Below are 17,914 nucleotides of genomic sequence, written 5' to 3'. Positions count from 1 at the left end.
ACACCCTAACTTAGGCACTACTGCCCCTGTTGTATAGATGAGGAAATGGGCCTTGCCCAGGTCAGTGGTGGGGCTGGAATGTGCACTAGGCTGTGTGGCTCTGACCCCCGCACTGTCTGTGGATGAAGGAGAAATGCAGGATAGGTCTCTAGCTGAGAGTGAAGCCAGGTCTACAGCACAGCCAGATTCAGCAATGCAGAGACTACCCTAGAATGTAAGCTAGAACCTCACCAGGATAGGGGATTTCATTTGTTCTTTTCCACTACTGTATTTCCAGAGCTTAGACATTGCCTGGCACATAGTAGGGGCTCAACAAATACTCACTGCATGAGTGAATAAACGAATTAGAATGGAGAGTAAAGTCTCTGGTCTGAATTGATTTAAAGCTAACGTATCCTCTGTGTGTGTGTGTGTGTGTGTGTGTGTGTGTGTGTGTGCTTTAAAATGGGGTCTCACCATGTGTGATTCTCCTGCCTTAGCGTCCTGAGTACCTGGGACCAGAGGCGTGGCTAACTCATCCTCTAATGCCCCTCCATCCCCGACATCTTCTGTGGTTGGGTTTTAACGAAGTTCACTGGCCACAGGGTGGAGGCCTTCATGTAGCGGGAGGGCAGGAAGCAGATGCGATCCCAGCAATGGGGGGACTCACAGGGGCTGCTGGAACCACCAGCTCCCAACTGGCCTCAGGTAGAATGGGGGTCACCGGGCTGAGAGAAGAGAGGGCAGGGTGCGAGGCACTGGGGAAGGGGCGAGGTAAGGGAGGGAGACCAGAGCCCTAAGCAGGGAGTTTGAGATGGCACAGTAAGTGGCAGTGGGGCTGGCAGAGGTCCTGGAGGTGACCAGGATGATCTTTCCTGTGGGAAGCGCCTCCGGAAACTCTCCACAAGGGCAGTAGTGTGCTGAGGGCAGGGAGAGGAGTATGGAGGTCGGCATGGATGGAGACAGTTACTACCAACCAGCAGGGCACGTTCCCCACGAGTCCTTACAAGCCCCTCTTCCCAAGGCCACTCAAGGAAGCCCATCTGCAGCAAGGCCACAAGCTCGGTTTACAGGGCTGTCTCTAAGCCACGCCTGTGCTCCTTGAAGAGGTGGGACAAATGCGAGTCTGAATAGAGGGGGAGCGTAGCAGCAAGTCCCAGGGTACACAGCCTAGCCTTTTAGCCTCAGTTTCTCTCTGCCCCAAATAACACCTAATCGGAACATACACAAAGCACTTAGGACACAGCAAGCGCTGGACAGATGATCTGCAAGCAGTGCTATGATTCAACTACGATTTGAATGTCTGTCCGTCAGAACCAGACCCTAAGGCAGTTTGAGACCCCAAAGCAAAGACTGGTTGCCCTTCTTCCCAAAGCCTAAACCAGAGGGACTAGCACGCCCTGGACAAGGGGCAGAGAAGTACTGGGGCTTTAAAGCCCTGCACCTGGAGGACACAGGGGACACTGTCCCCAACCTTCCTCATGTCTGCCACCTCTTTCTTCTCTTCCCATTTTAACAGATAAAATGATGAAATCAGCTTCCTCAGGCCACCTGGGGAGGGCAGGGGGGACGGTAGCCCCACAGTGTTCCTTGGCCACCTGATAGTTGGGAGCAGGGCGTGGGGAAACAGAGGCACACCCAACAAGCCCCCCCCAATCCCTCAGGAGGCCATCTCTCCTGACCTCTGACCCTCAGAGGTTCCCAGTCACCCTGACCAGTTTCTGGTCCAGCCAAGCAGGTTGGGCAGGCTGCCAGGGTCGGAAATGCCAGTGTGGTCCCCCTCACCTCTCCCAGGTGAAGCCGAGGCCAGGAGCAGAAAGATGGCCGCTCCACTGAGCTCCAGACCCAGCCCCCTCTCAGTCAGCCCAGCTCCACAATGCAACAAAACTGCCACCTGCCCACTGGCCTCAAGTAGACCATCCCTGTAGGTCCACATCTGTCCATCCATCTGGTCTCCACACGGACCCCCTCCTCAGAGTTGGGAGCCAAGGGTGACGTCAAGGTCACACAGGGAGTGGGGGGAGTTCGGGGCAGAAGGAGATGAGCTCGTAGGCACTTTTCAGGCTAGTATTTTTTTTCCTTTTTAAATATAATTTTGCACATCTATGTAAGTGTTTCTGTTGGAAATATTCTTAGAAGTAAAATGAATGGGAAACAGGTATAGCAATTTTATTTTGATAGATAATTTACTAAATTATCCCTTAAAAAGGATAATTTCACATGCTGTTTTACATGCTGACCAACAATATAAGCAGATTTGGTTTGGGCTTATTTATTTAGTACAATGATTTTCAATTGTTTCTTTTTTTCCTTTAGGTTTTTGCCATAAGGTGTATGCACTCACCAGAGAGACGGGCGGAAAGTGAGAAATCACCACCCCCCACCACCAGGAGGGATGACCGTACCGCAATCCCTTCTCCATTCTCCTCTCAGGGATTTTGGGCACCCAGGCACACATGTCCAGCGTGATTTTCAAGCTGCTGGGTCCAGGACTCAAACCGTGGTTGGCCATGTGGGAGTCCAGACCCGTAATCACCACCCCACCTGCTGACCATGATTTTCAAACTTCTTAAAGCCATGAACTTAGAACAGATGAAGGGAGGATGTGAAGGCCATGGACCCCATGAATCAGAGCTCCCTTGCGTCCATGGCACCATTTGAGAAGGGGGAGTGTGTGTGCTTGTCTGCCTGCCTGCCCCTCACTGGGGCTGTTACGGCAGAAGTCTCTCAGGGAACAGGTGCACCCACTAACTCTTGTTCCCCACGACAAATGAGACGCGAAAGTTCCAACAGCTATGCCCTCCCTCGTCATCGCGCTGTCATTTTCCACCCCAGACTGACCCAATTTACAGAACTATTTCCTTAAGGCTGATATGGGGGTGTGGGGGGTTGTTTTCAGATGAGGAAGGTGAGGCTTAGATACCACATAGTCACCCAGGCAGTGGTGCTTAGCCTGGGTTAGGGTTAGACTGCCCCGTGGAAGCCACTTTGACATTAACATAAATGCTGGGCCGTGTGCCACAGCCCCACCAGACACCAGCTAGGCTGGCAGCAGCTGCCTTGGAGGGGGGAGACTGGAGGGGTGGGGAACGGGAGCTGAGCCTGGCTGGCTCGGGCCATCCGTCCTCAGGCATACAGCAGGCAGAAGGAATTCTTGGTATTTTCCTCACCGCCCTCTCACCCCAGCCCAGGTGACCAGGGTGTGGCTTAGAGGGCAGATGTAATTTATGAGCAAGGTCCTGGCGAGGGCCCAACAGTGCCACCCTGTTACCTGTGGCAGCTGCTGGCCCAGCTCTCCCGGCTCTGTCTCCCATGGAAGGAGGACCAGAGGGGACAGGGCCACACCAGGTCTCCCCTTAAGACCAGATGGGCCACTGCAGCATGGACTTAGTGGGCTTCATTTGTTGCTTGTCTACATTTTCAGATTTGCTCCAACACCTCCACAGAATATGTATCATATTTTTAGAAGAGAGACGGACAGATCAAATTGTTGGAGGTTCTGCTGAACTAGGATGACCACACAGGGGCTGGAGACCCAGGTTCAAGCTCAGCCTCATCAGCACCTTAAGACTCGAAGAACCCTCGTTCTCTCTGCCCACCTCCTCCTCAGTAAAACAGGGACACTGAGCTTTGACTACTTAAGTCCCCCTGCCTGGGCAGGTGACACCTCCCTAAGTCATATTTCCTTCTCCCAGAACCAAAATGGCTGGGCAGTCTGGGTACCTCCTGCTACCCCCAGCCCCACCTTCTTCATCGCACATTCAAGAAAACACATTTTGGGGCCAGTTGGCGGCACAGTGGTTACGGTAGCTGAATCCCACACAGTTAACTGTATGGGTCTAGTGCCAGACGCAGTGGCTTGAGAAACACACTGGCTATGTGTACTTGCATGCCCCAGATCCTGAGGGGAGAGGGAGAACAGCATGGCCGCCTTCGAGGGAGAGTGCTTTCTCATTTTCTTTCTCATTCTCCCTCTCTTGCTGTCTCTCTGGTGAGCACATGCACCTTCCAGAAATTAAAAAAAAAAAAAAGAAAAAAAATCATTCTTGGAGCCCAGCTCACTAGACATCAACCCCAGGTCCTCTGGAGTCCCACACATCAGGAACCTCATTTCCAGCTCATTCAAGCATGCTTCTTGTTCCCCCCAGATCCCACTGCAGGCTGGAGAGGGGCCCTCACTGAGACACCTTTCTCCAGTCTTGAAGGACTGTGCCCAGTGCCCAGCTTGCCATATCCCTCGACCCAGGGAGGAAGCAGCCAGCCAGAGCACGCTCGCGGTGTTGCAAGTGGGGGCTGTGTGCAAAAACATACCGCCTGTCCCCCGCACTCCCATGGTGGCCTTGCACTACCGGTTACACCTAGATTAAACCGCCAAACCCCAGAAACCCAGCCAGCCCCATTAGGTATACCTTATTCCATTGGCTACACCTAGATTAAGCTGCCAACCCCCAAGAACCTAGGCAACCCCATGGCAAAGTAGAAGACCCCTCACTGCATGCTTTAGGGGTTGCTAGACTGCCACTTCTCCACCTGGTCTGCATGTTAAAATCATCTAGGGGAACCTGGAAAACACTCCCGCCTGGTACCCACCCCCCAGAGACTCCAACAGAAATAGTACGGGGCCGGACGGAATGAGGACAGGTAGGCAGTGTATGCGGTATGGATATACCAACAACGGGGTGATTCACATCCTGGGTGGGAAGGCGCGGGACCACAAGGTTTTACAACACTACACAGAAGAGCAAGTCATTTAAAACCTGTAAAATGTTTGTTTCTGGAATTTTCCATTTAATATTTTTGGACTGTGGTTGACCATGGGTAACTGAAACCATGGTCAAGGGGAGACTACTACATATTCAGCCAAGTTCACAAACCACTGTCCTAGACCCAAAACATCCTCCCTCCTTGTGAAGGACTAAGGCCTTGTTATGGAGAGGACAGCCAGCCCCCAGGGTCACAACCACGTTGGACTATCCTCTTGTCCACCTTCAGGCTTCCCCTGCCCGCCCTCTCCGCCCACCTCTCAGTCGCCCTCTGCAGGGCACAGAAGCACTGCGGGTCTCACACTCACAGGGACCAGCCCATGTCAGATGGGAGCAGGTTTTTAGCAGAAACCTCTGAATTTCTGACTTTCACAGGCCTGGGAGTAAGCCCTGTCCTCGCTCAGGCAGGGACAAAGAAAACAAGGCAGGTGACTCTGCCCCCATTGTTCTCAGGCCAGACAGTAACCCCTTGGCAGCTGGGGGCCCCTCCCGTTTTTTTGAGCCCAGAGCCCAGAGCCCAGAGCCCAGAGCTGTGGGGACCGGGGACCGGCTGGCCTCGAGGGCTGAGGTGTGGCTAAACAAACAGTGAAGGCATGGTGGGGCCAGAGCTCAGGATGGACGTCAGCAAGTGTGCTCAGCACCTGGAGGCCGAGCGGATGAGTTACGCTGGAAATCCCTGTGCATGTGGACATGGGGGACGTTGCAAGCTCTGTCCCACTGCTGCCTACCTGAGCGCTAGCCCTGGGGAACAGGTAACAGCCCTCGGCCTCCCAAACACACACACAGATGAGCCTCTGGAGCTGTGCTCTCCAAACCCACCCTGCTCACCTTCTGAAGGTCTCAGGGAAGGCGGGAAGTCTGATCAGGTTTAAATGACAAGGGGGACATGCTTCATCCACCTGCAGCTTTCCCAAGCCCCCATTCACAGCCAGTTCACAGCCACTGCCCTCCCTGGGACGGCTGTGACCCAGACCCACTCCGTGCTGCTGTCCATGCCCCATCCGTGACTTGACCCCACCCCGAAATCCAGGCTGTCCGGTGAATTATGCCAAGTGGTGTCTCCCAGCAGTGGTTATTAGTGTGGGAAGACAGGAAATGGTTTAAGCTGGGACCCTCTGAACAGCCTCCCGTTCTTCCCCCATATGGGTGTGGGTCACCAGGGGGTAAAAAGGCCTTCCTTCCCAGGGTGGGTTAGGGGGCTCTACGGAGGGGCCCTGCAATGGATTTGGTCCAAGGCTTGGTGTTCTCTCCAGGTAGGCCGGCAACCCTGTCTGGCCACACTCATGCATCCAGGACAAGGCTGCTGGGACCCTGAACTAGCGTCTGTCTCCCTCCTCTTCCCCACTAAGCCCACATTCATCAAGCTCCTCTCACACCCACTAACTTCCCCACTACAATCTCATTTAAGACACAAGACCCTGAAGAGAAACCAGGCCAAACAGATCATGTTATTCCCATTTTACAGATGAGACATCAGAGAGGGCTAGTGACGTGGCCAAAGCCACACAGCAAGCTGGTGAGACAAAGCAGGACCTGCCAGCTGCCCCCAGGCTCAGTGGAGGGCCCGAATCTCCCTGGCACATGCAGGGAGTGCGTGCTCATGTCCCCTGCCCACACCTGCAGGGATGCCTTTGACATGTACTCCCACCTTGGGGCGGGATGGAAGGAGAGCCCACAGAAGCCACTAGCCACTCAAGGTTTCTAAGATCAGTCCTCCCAGCAGGCCACCAAGGAGGTCACAGGGACTGCTGGCCCGAGAGAGATTTGAGCTCTGACTCACCAAGAGCCCTGCCACGTCCCTACTTATTTCCCATGTCCCCCAGCCCAGGTCTACATTGGACACACAGGCTGGGATGGCCAGGCCACTTCGAACCCACAGACCCACCGAGAAATCACGGATGTCAAGTCTAGGACCCTCTGAGCAGCACAGGAGCTGTGGGGAAAGGCCTCAGCTCCGGAGCAGACACACTGGTGTTCAAACCCTGACTCTGGCATCTACCAGCGAGTCACCTGGGGCATGTCCTGTCACTCTCGGAGCTGACCTTTCTTTCTCTATCTGGAAAATAGCAGTATTATGACTTCATCAGGTTGGGGTGCCGATGATAGGAAATGATGCACATGGGGCATGCTCCGGACATGAGCCCTGGAGGAAAGGGGGACGTGGCTATTGGGCTTCACATGCACAGCTAGGGGCGTGGAGGGTACCTCCACTCCGTGGTTTGTGTCCGCTGCACGTGGCCTCCAGTGTTGCAAAACCAGGCTCGCTGATGGGGACAATGCCTTCCTTTCATCTTCCTCCTCAGGGCTTGGGAGGGTCCTGCTGGGTCAACAGTTCTCCACTCCCCTGTCCCTTTGCAGGTGCCTTCCCATGGCTCATCCTCTCTTCAATCAGGCTTTACTGCAAACATCCCCTTTCGAAGAGGCCGTCCCATCTGCAAGGCCACACATCTGCACTCCCTAGCCCCTCACTTCCCCGCACTCACTGCTCCCTGACACTGGCAGGTGTCTGCGTACAGGGCCTACTCTTCACCTGCCCCAAATAGGCCATGGGCTCTGAAGGCAAAGGTCTTCCTTGTCCTTTCATCCCAGAATACAACCCAGCCCCAGGGGGTTCTCAAATGAATGACTGAGTCTCTAAGATGTATTCTGGGGCAGGACGGGGTGTGGGTGTCACATGTCATGTGGGCCTGACTTCCCGGATGAGCCTTCACGGGGGCAGGCACAGCACGGCTAAGAGTGTCTGCTCCCCACCTATCTGCCTGGTCAAAGCCCCCAGATCCCTGGTGAGTCATCTCTCTGGGGGACTTTGGAATCATCAGGATTCCAGAGGAAGGAGGCAGGCAGGTGGAGTCGGGGTGGGCTGTGGGGCCTGAGGGCGACATCCCCGTTGAAGGTCTGCTACGGAGGACATTCTGATCCATGAAGCCCTGGAGCCCTGTCAGCCGCCAGTCCTGCTCTCCCAGACACAGCTGCCTGCCCTGGGCCCCTTACTGGGGTTCTAGGGACAAGGGCCCCACGTGGACATTCAGACACCCCACTCCCTGGGAGGAGGCCTGCTCCTGAACCCGCCAGGTTCATCCCTCCTGGTTATACCTGTACAATCTGAAGGGTTATGGATGCCACCAGCCTACCTCCTGGCTCTCAGAATGCCCCAGACAACTTGGCCAACTCCCTCGGTCCCGGGGGCTTCCAACGCGCTCTTCCTTCTTCCCTCCTTTCCCTTCTCCCTTCGCATGTGGTTGGCCACGTGGGGTAATGAGTAAATGCCCATCCTTGAGGGCTGGGGTTCTGATAAGGATTAGTAAACCTACTCACTTACTATAATTTAAGGCGACCAACAGGTGAGACTGTAAACTCTTCACTAAGACAAAAAGAAAAGCCCAGAGGGGTCTTGGTGACAGTATTAATCCTGCTGAGGCAGAGGGGTAGCCTGTGCTCCTCCCTACAACCCCCCTGCCTGTGCATTATAAACCACCCCGTCCTAGCCAACCCCAGGCACGCAGGGCTGGTCTCTCAGCCACCCGCGTTCCAAGCATGGTCTTGCCCCCATCGTTCCCCACAAAGCTCCCTGCAGGACCCTCCTGAGGGCCAACCACCTGTCACCAAATCCTTCCTTATTGTCTTGACTCTAACCTAAATCCCTCCGGCTGTGGTCCAAGCCCATTTCCTTTGGTTCAGTCTCCGGCCAGAGACAGACAACAGCTGGCCTCCACCCTCTCTGGAATAAATTGTGCAGAAGCTGCCAGGACGGCACCAGCGCCCTGGGATGGTGGTACTCTCTGCAAGGTGGGAAAGCGCTCTGCCTCGGCGGCACCCAAGCGGTCGCCTCAGAGCCCACTGGGATGGTGATTCCCAAGGAAACCCAAGAGCTGTGTCCATGGGGCCCCACACTTCCGAAGCACTGGGCAAGAAGCAAGGGTGGTTTTACTTCAAGTCTGAGGCCCCAGACTCTGACTCCGACCTCAGAACACACCAGGGAGACCACGGGCTCTGGCCACTGGGATCCTCATTTGGAGATCACAGGGACGCAGCTTCCCAGAGAGTGTGGGAAGGAGAAGGAGCGGGTGCCCCGATCACCTGACACCCCTGCCATGGCTACCCAGGTATTTCCGAGCACAGAGGGGCCCACGAGGCATGGCTCTACCTGCCTTTTCTACCCTGTGTGGACAGCCCTCATCCACCCCCATCCCTTGCTGACTGGGGTGCAGAGGGGGCCCAGGTTAAGAAATAGCCGTTTTTTTTTTTGGCCCAGGTTAAGAAATAGCCGTTTTTTGTTTTTTTTTTTGCTGAAGGTATGGAAAAATACAACCAGGCCCTCCTAGTACAGAGGCTGGTGAGGTGAGGGGAGGGTGGGGCTGACTTGGGGCCCAGGACAGGGACTGCTCAGTCAACAGGAAATGGAAACTCTCCTGCCTACAGAGCAGGAGGGATCTTGACTCTGACACCAAAATCTCCATGCTCCCACGTTCTTACCCCCCACCCCCAGGGCTGGGCTTTGAGGACATTTTCCAAGCCCGTTTCATCCCCTAGCCCCCTCCCGGCCTTCCGTGCAGAGTGAAGGCCGGGCAGCAGTGCTGGCTTCTCCCTGCCTCACAGGTCACCACCTCAACTCAGTGTCTTCATTTGTGTTCTGGTAACCCTTTATTTTACCTGATCTATTTTAAATTTTGCTAGAGGGCATGTGCACGCACCAAAGAGAGACAGAGACATAGAGAGGGCAAGTGAGAAGGCACTGTCCCACCCCCCAGGGATGGTCACGTAGCAATTCTTTCTCCTTCATTTCTCCTTTCCAGATTTTGGGTACACATGTACAAGCACCTTGCCTGTTTTTCAAACAGCCAAGTCCAGGATTCGAACCCCATAGTCAGCTATGTGGGATCCAGTTGCTTTAACCACCACGCTACCAATGCTGATGGCTATTCAGATACACCAAAGACAAGCAGTAAGGAGTGTTAAGTGCAAAGGTAAAAGGTCTCGACTTAATAGGAAAGAAAACTAATCCTACGCTGAGGTTGCTAAGACTTTAAGAACATATCTTGTACCCATGCAACTGGGAAGGACAAAAACAATCACTGCTGCACCTCGAACTACAAAGTAGGGGCACAGTAAAGGGAAAATAGCACACACAGGACTCGGTACGCCTGAGGTTTCAGGCACCCACCGGGGTCTCGGAATTTATCTCCACAGATAAGGGGGATGACCACCTGGCGCCTTTTCACCATCCAGTTTACAAACACCTGGGGCTGTTGGGGGTAGGCGTGTGGTGTGTGGAGAGGGAGGTTGAAAGAAGGGAACAAAAATGCCACCAGGTTTCCAGGTCACCTGAGGGTCTACTCCTTGCATGGCTGCCCACCTCCCCCGGGACCCTGCAGAACTCAGTTCCTCCTGAGCAGTCACAGAGTGGCCACTTCTCGGGCCTGCCCAGGGAGGTCCACTTACCCCTGAGTCTGCTGACATGGGGCCTTTGTCCTGGATCACTGAGGGCTAACCAACTGACTAAGCAGTGGACTTCCAGGACAGTCTGCCCTCTTCACAACCCTGGGCCCTTCCTCATGTGTATGAGGCTCCTGGCCACTTTCCAGAAAGACAGGGGGCGAGGGGGAGGGGCGGGGGCAAAGGGAGAGGATGGAAGAACAGGCGTTCTCTTCATCTTCACTCTCCCGAGGGCCTCTTGGGCCGTTCCTCTCTTTAAAGAACAGAAGTGTTGCTTTATCTGCCTGCTACAAATGCCACATCTGACTGGCTCGATCCCCCCAGCCATGTACAAGGCAACTCACCCACCCACACACCCCAAAGATGGGACAGAGTTGGGGTCAAACTTTCCTCACCCCATGTAGCTCAAAAAGCAGGGTCAACTGATAAAATATTCACTGACTACCAGCCATGTGCCCAAACACTGGGCAAAACAAAGGAGGTGCCCCCCCCCAGAGGGTCTTGTCCAACAAGAGACAGGGATGGTAGACAGGAAAGAGTCATGGGACAGTGGAGGACAGCATGACAAAGCGGGGGACAAACCAACAATACAGCCAGGGCAGCCCTCAGCCATGTTCCTTTCAAGTCCAAGCAATGGGGCATGAAGCAGGCCAAACACCCATGGGGAAACTGAGGCTCAAAAGACATGAATGAGTGAGGGCCGGAGCAACCTCTCACTCAGATGCCCCACTTGCTCTAAAAGCTGTCTGTTCCTCTTCCCCTTCCCCTAAGCCCACCCTGGAGTCTTTCCCCTTCCCTGGACCAGGACTCCCACCACAGGTCCTACAGATAACCTGGGAAAACACTGCAAACATTTGAACCACCCCTTCCTTCCATTCTTTCTAGATTTATGGGGGGAAGATGCATTCACAGTTCTCATTCCAAAGGGAAGAGGTACTCCTCGTTTAGCTGGAGATTCACGGGAACAGGCTTTCCTCGCAAGGCCTGAGGGTCAGTTGACACTTCACTGCACAGTGGGTGGGCCGAGGGCCTGGGTTTGGGGTAGGCACTTAGAAGGAATTCAGAGACTAGGAGCAATACATCAGAGATTATGGAGAAGGGCTCTTCCCTGCAGTCCGGTCTCACCTTGAATGGAGCCAAAGCTGACAATTTTCAGTCCACTCGGTACGCACCAGGAAAGGCAGGCATGGCTTCTGCAAGCGCATGCTCACTGTCAGCTGGGCCCATGGGTGTGCTCCCAAGCACTGACAAGTATTCTGATGGTGCAACCAGCAGATGGCGCAATGGTTACATCACTAGATTCCCATGGAGTCAACTGCAGTTCAAAACTCACGCTGGGTGCGTGTGTGTGCGTGCCCCAGATCCTGAGAGGAGAATGGAGAAGAGATTACATCATGGCCATCCCCCTAGGGGTGATTTCTTGCTTTCTGTCTCTGCATCTCCAGCAGCCACACGCGCCCTTTAGCAAAAGTCTCGAAGGGGTGCGTAAATAAACACAAAATGACTCAAATAAGGCTACTGCTTAATTTTAGCCAAGAAAATATTTTCTTTGCTTTAGTTTCACATTATCAAGTCTTGCCCTCCTGCTCCTTTGGTGAAACTGCCCAAGCAAATTAGTTTGTCCAAATAAATGATTTAAAATAAAAAAGCAAGCAAGCAAGCTGACTAGACATAACTACAGAGAAGCTGAGTGTGGCCTGAGACTCCTCTAGTGAGCCCAACAGTCCTCTCTGCAGTGATGGAAATACTCTCTACCTCAGGGGCCTCGTGGCTGCTGAGCATCTGAAGTGTGGCAGTGACTGAGGAACCAACTTCCAGTTTCCATTTTAACTTAAGGTTAAATAGCCACACATAGTACTTAAGGCAGCTGGATCCCACATGGCCAACCGCGTGGTTGGATTCTTGGACCCAGCAGCGTGAAAACACACTGACTGCAGACACATGCACGCTTAAAATCCCAAGAGGAGATGCACTCTCGACATGAATTATTATTAGTATTCGTGGGGATTGTGGCATGGCCATACTCCCTGGGAGGTGCTTTCTGTCTCTCTCTCTCTTTCCATCTCTGGTGAGCACAAGTGTCCCATAACAAACTTAAAGAAAAAAAAAAAAAAAAGCTAAATAGTCATGAAAATCAGTAATATCGGGTTAAAAAGATAAAATGACAGGCAGTGGGGGTTAGTGAGGACTATGAAGGTAGGCACCACACCACTGGCTGGCCCAGTAAAAATACTCCTACAGGATTCAATATGTAGAACTGAGGCCTTGTCCCTGGGCCTCTAAAGATCTCCCTTCTTCGTATGGGACACTAATCAATACCAGGACTAGCTGGTTGGACTCCCCTGGCCCCGCCAGGACTTGACATGAAGCTGCACTTCTCTCTTAGTGACTGTCAGGCTGGGTGCACAATCTCAAACCTCTAGGGCTGCAGACCCAAGGCCCACCCAGTGTCTCCAGTCTCTGAGACCCTGCCTCAGAGTGTTCCACAGCACTGTGGCCCAGAGCTTCACCACTGTGGCCGGATCCCAAGACCTCAATACACGCTTAGTGATCATGGAAGCGACAGCAGATTTCCGAGTTCGGTCTGTTCAAACCACGTTTATTTATACTCTGTGTATTTCATATTTAAAAAAAACAAATGGTCGGGCCAGTAGGTGGCATAGTGGTTAAGATGCTGGACTCCCACATGGCGGACAGTAGTTCAAGTCCTGGACTTGGCAGCTTGAAAACCACACCAGGCGCATGCGCATGCGTGCCCCAAATTCAAGGATAACAGTGAAGAAGGAGTTGGGTGGCTATTCCCTCTGGGAAGTGATTTCTCACTTTCCCTCTCACTGTGTCTCTCTGTCTCTCTCCAGTGAGCACAAATGCCCTATGGCAAAAACAAAACCAAACCTGAATAAATAATAATACTAATAATAATTCGTGTCGAAGTGGCTAATGGTTATGTATATGTGTTGTCCTTCTAAAAATTGAGTTCTTTGTTATAAATGCAGTACAACCACATTACAGAAAATGTGGGAGGCAGAGAAAGAAAAGGTCATCAATAATCCTGTCTCCCTGACTCGGCGCTGCCTGGCTTCTGCTGTTAAATTGAGTTGCTCTGTCTCAATGCTAACAGAGAGAACCACACACTCTAACTCACCTCACCGCCTTCCCCACCCCCACCTCTTGTTTGTGTAAAACCTGCAGTCTGGCTCACAGTTTAGACCTACTTTGAGAAACACCAAACGGAAGCACCAGGAAATACCACCCACCCCGCCGTGTGACTGCCCAGAACCTGGGGAAGCTCATGCATCTGGGGTCTCTATTTCAAGAAAGGTCTCCCATGCTACAGACCAGAACCCACCAATTCTATCAGTTCACAGCATTTATTTATGTATTTATTTGGGAAGGTTTTTTGCTATAGGGCACATATGCTCGCCAGAAAGACAGAGACAGAGAGACAGAAAGCAAGAAATCACCCCCCAGGGAGGATGACCACGACGCTTTCTTTCTCCTCTTGGGATCTTGGGCATGCATGCACACGTGCCCAGTATGAGTTTAGGTCTGGGACTTGAACTTTGGTCGACTACATGGGAGTCCAGTGACATAGCCATTACGCTAACTGCTGGTCCCCAGTTTGCACCTACTGAACTGTGTGTGCAGAGCAGAGGGGAAAAGGTGAATAGGAGTATGTGTGCAAAGCCTGAAACCTTCGGAAAACTTAGCACCTGGGGGAATGAGCTGCACACACGGTGACCCCAGCACAGAGTAGGTGCCAATGAAGGTTTAACCCTGTGCCTCAGTCCTAGAAGACACTGTGCCAGAACTGACCTCAGTGAACTGAGTCCCTGGCAGACTTGGTGAAGATGAGAACCTTCTAGAACAGGCCCCTGAAATGCCCCACATGACTCTAAAGTTGGTCTGCCTTGCTCGGAGAGCCTGGCCTGGGCCTAGACAGACATATTCCCACGGAGAGGCTGACACAAGGTCTCATCAGCCAACCTATCGACCTGACCAAACAAAGAACGGAATGTCCTCTGCAGGGAGGGTGCACAGACCAGGAATGGAGGTATGTGGTCAGCCCCAGGGCACTTACCAGGAGGGGGAGACGCTGGCCAGGCAGAGCCCCCATGGGAGGGCTGCAGACCGCTTTCTAGACTAGAGGTGGTCCCATCTGAAGGGCAAAGGAGGGCTGTGATAGGGCTGCCTCTGGGTTTGGGGGCTGCTGGGAGAGCAGAGAGAGGGAGGGAGGGAGATTATGGTTCAGGACATTCATTAATAATTACCCTCTCACCCGGTGCTGGGTCTAGGACCCAATGGACACAGGCCGAGGCCTGTGAGGGTAAGTGTAGAGGAGGCAGAACCCCAAAGTGCAATGTCCTCTGACAGGAGGTGGGGGAGCCCAGAGGGGGACGGGGCTCAAAGGAGGCAAACCCCAGGCCCAAGGTCAAAGCGTCTCCCCTAATAGTCCCAGGCCCTGTAGGAACTCGCCTACCTCGGAGTCCCTACAATACACCCACTCCCACCTAGTCCTTATACACACTGCATGGTGAACCCCAGCCCCCTTATGTGACAGCCTCGCCACCTCTGAATGACGTCTAATGCTTCTACATTCCCACAACCCTTAAACCAGCATGGGGCATAGAGACAGCACTCAGTAGGTGCTGTCGGCCTTAATGAGCAAGCGCTTGGCTCAGAGAGGCACAGCCACCTGGTCTCGTCACACAGCCAAGCCCGGCCAGGCACAGGCTGTCTTCTGGTACCCCAGTCACAGGTGGGTCCAACTCACTGGGCCATTCACTTGCACGGGTTGCAGGGCTGAGAGCCTGGGAGCTGGGAAGAGGAGGGGTGTTGAAAAGCTGTAAACTGGCTCACCTTCCCTTTTCCTGCTGTCCTGGGGGTGCTGACAAGGCACTACTGCATCAGCCCGGCCTACTTAGCCCACTCAGCACTCATCCCCCTGGCGAGAGGCTGCCCTCCACCCAGCGCTGTGCTCCGGAGAGGGCGGGGATGCTGAGAAGGGAAGGGCGCCCTTCCAAAGCTAACACTGTCAGGATGCATTCCACCACCCGGGAGGTGAGTTTTATTTGAACAGGAGCAAAGAGGAAGGTATGGGGCTGACGTCATCGTTTCTCTCCAGAATCTGAGAACGGGTGCCCACCTCGATCCTGCAACAGCGTGAGGGAGGGACAAGAGCCTCACGTTGGACTCAAAGGCACTCAAGCCAAAGAAAATGCCCATCAAGGCCGACCTGGGGTCCTCGGCCATGCAGGCAGCATCTAGGCGGTACTGACACCCCGGGGAAAGCAAAAGGCCGAAGGGGTCCCCTCTCACGGTGTAGACCAATCTGCTAAGGGCTGACCAGGGAGGCCAACTTGGAGGGCAGGGTTGGGGGGGAGCAGGTCACAAGTGTGGGCTTCGCTGGGGGCCGGGGCGCAAGTCCTGTGGGACTCAGGCAGGAACCCCATAGCCAAGAGGCAATTATACTCTGTATTCCATGATTCTCTTGGGACTCTCCGTCTTAGGCTCACCTGACCCATAAAGCTGCCACAGAGCAGGGGGTAGGGCCCCATCAGGGCTGTAAGGATGTAGGTGGTTTGGGGAGGCACTGGGGCAGGGGCAGAGATGACAACCCCCAAAACCCACTTACATAACCGAGGTGTTCTTGCTGTAAAACTTTTCATGTACAAAATGGCAAACAAGCCTATATATGGTCAATGTGGTCAGGAAACAGCGGTGCCTCGGAGTCAGAACCTGCACGACTGAACAGGGCATGCTTGGCATGGGGCCTGCACACACATGCACAGAGCGCTTTCTGGGTGCTGGGAGTCCTGGGGTGTAGGGAGAAAACCCTGTCTAGGAGCAGCTGGTAGCTTTGCAAGATCCAGAAGGCTACAGTAACTTTGGGCATGAAGCCTAAATGAACTCAGAAGGCCCAGGTTAAAGCCGCTAACTGGCTGTGTGGCCTTGACTAAATTATTCCACCTCTGCCTCAGTTGCCTTTTCTGCAATATGCCGTTCTCCAAAGTCCCTATCTCTTACCAATGGTGGGAAGTCAATACAAGTATCCACTGGCTGGGTGTGGGGAGAACCTGGCCACTCAGGGCCCTCACGGGGAGGGATAGAGGTAGTTTTCTAGATTGGAGGTGGATCCCTACGTAGCCACAGCAGCGTCCTGTGTGTGGCTGGTCCCCGCTCCTGGCTGCCACCCATAAAGCAGTATCTGTTATCAGTAGACATACACCAAGTCCTTGGCAGGGGCTGAAACGTGCCATGAGCATGGGGCAGGGGTGGACTGTCTCTCCTTCCTCATGAGAAGAGGTCTTCAGATTACTCTGCAGTCGGCCCATTCTCAGGCCAACTGGGGACAAGGATAGGAAGTCTCTAGGAGCCAGCAGGTGGCATGGTGGCTAAGGTGCTGGATTTCCACATGGCTGACTGCAGTTCAAGTCCTGGACCTGCAGTTTAAGTGCAGGCTTCAAACTCACACCAGTCATGTGAGCATGCATGCCCAAAATCCCAGAAGAATGATGGGAAAAAGGTTGTGGTATGGCCATTCCCCTGGGGGATGATTTCTCACTTTCCTTCTCATTGTCTTTGTTAAGCACATGTGCCCTAAGGCATAAACATGCAAAAAAAAAAAAAAAAACTTAAGAGAGGGGTAAAAAATTTATTTAATTGTATTCATTATCATTATTTTAGTTTTTAGAAGTTGACCAGAGAGAGACAGAGAGAGAGAGAAAGAGAGAGAGAGAGAAGGAAAGTGAGAAAGCAAGCGGCCAGGACAAGGACTCAGGTCCAGGACTTGAACCGCCACAGTCAGCCATGTGGGAGTCCAGCCACCTTAACCATGCTACATGCCGGCTCCAAGGTAGGGGTCTTGACACAGGTGAGATCTCAGGAGTAGCAGAGTCCAGATCACTTGGGACCACTGCTAGGGCTCTGGTTGGCCTGAGGGAAGAGGAACTGGACAGTTTCCTGAGCCACAGAGTCACAATCTGGCTATCAGGACCCCTGGCTACTGTGGCGATCGCCTTTTAACTGACCTCCTCTTTGGGGTCACTGCTTCCAAGGAGCCTTCTCTAATTGCCCCGTGGCTCTACCTGCCCCTTCATTGTACTTCCCTACCTCTGGTAAGCACAGTAACCTTGGACAGTTACATAACCTCCCAAGGTCTGGGGCTTGGCTCTACCAGGCTCGAAGCCAGTTAAATAACCACTAAGCTCCCTCCAGCCTCACATTTATGACTCGCTGCCAGGAGAGGTGCGCAGAGCGTGAGCCGCCCCCTTGCCGACCTCCAGGTCTAACTGCTGAGACCAGCACCAGCTCCCTGGCGCAAGCTCCTGGGGAGCAGAGTCCAGGGCTGGAGAAACTCCCTGGGGAGCTGGGAGGCACCAGACCCTTTCTGCCCGAGGCTCTGGCCGGCCCAGAAAAACATCCTCCTCTCTGAGCCTCTCTCTGAGCCTCGGCTGGCCACAATTTCCACTTTGGCTTCTTATCCCAGAACTCGCTAGGCGGGGGGGGGCTATGTTCCCCATCACAGGAAGGGGTGTGCTGGCAGGTTAGGAAATCAGGCAGGCCCAATGGTTTATTGCAAGAAGTGCTCTGTGCCCCAAAATACCAAAGCGTTTTGATTTCAAGGCAGTTAAAAAGGAATTAGAGGGACCAGCAGTTAGCGTAATGGCTATGTCGTCAACCATGGTTTGAGTCCCAGACCTGTGGCTTAAACTCACACTGGGTGCATATGTATGCTC

The 17,914-nt window shown here is 53.6% G+C and overlaps 1 protein-coding gene across 3 annotated transcripts in view; it reads right to left on the bottom strand.

The window, feature by feature from the left end:
* Positions 1-17,914, bottom strand: part of KCNK5 (potassium two pore domain channel subfamily K member 5) — a 43,836-nt gene that overhangs the window by 13,177 nt on the left and 12,745 nt on the right. The window contains exon 2 of one of the 3 annotated variants that reach the window (XM_014587858.2): positions 14,257-14,382. The exons of the other annotated variants lie outside the window; for them this stretch is intronic. Within the exon in view, the coding sequence (XP_014443344.1) occupies positions 14,257-14,292 (36 nt within the window). The 5' untranslated portion in view covers positions 14,293-14,382. The remainder of the gene's footprint in view (positions 1-14,256; positions 14,383-17,914) is intronic. 3 annotated transcript variants of the gene reach the window in all.

The sequence above is a fragment of the Tupaia chinensis genome, unplaced genomic scaffold (genome assembly GCF_000334495.1).
Source record: "Tupaia chinensis unplaced genomic scaffold, TupChi_1.0 Scaffold000238_1, whole genome shotgun sequence".
In the NCBI taxonomy this organism is placed as follows: Eukaryota; Metazoa; Chordata; class Mammalia; order Scandentia; family Tupaiidae; genus Tupaia; species Tupaia belangeri.
The sequence above is the reverse complement of the archived record's forward strand: the minus strand, read 5'-3'. Positions and strand labels throughout refer to the sequence as shown.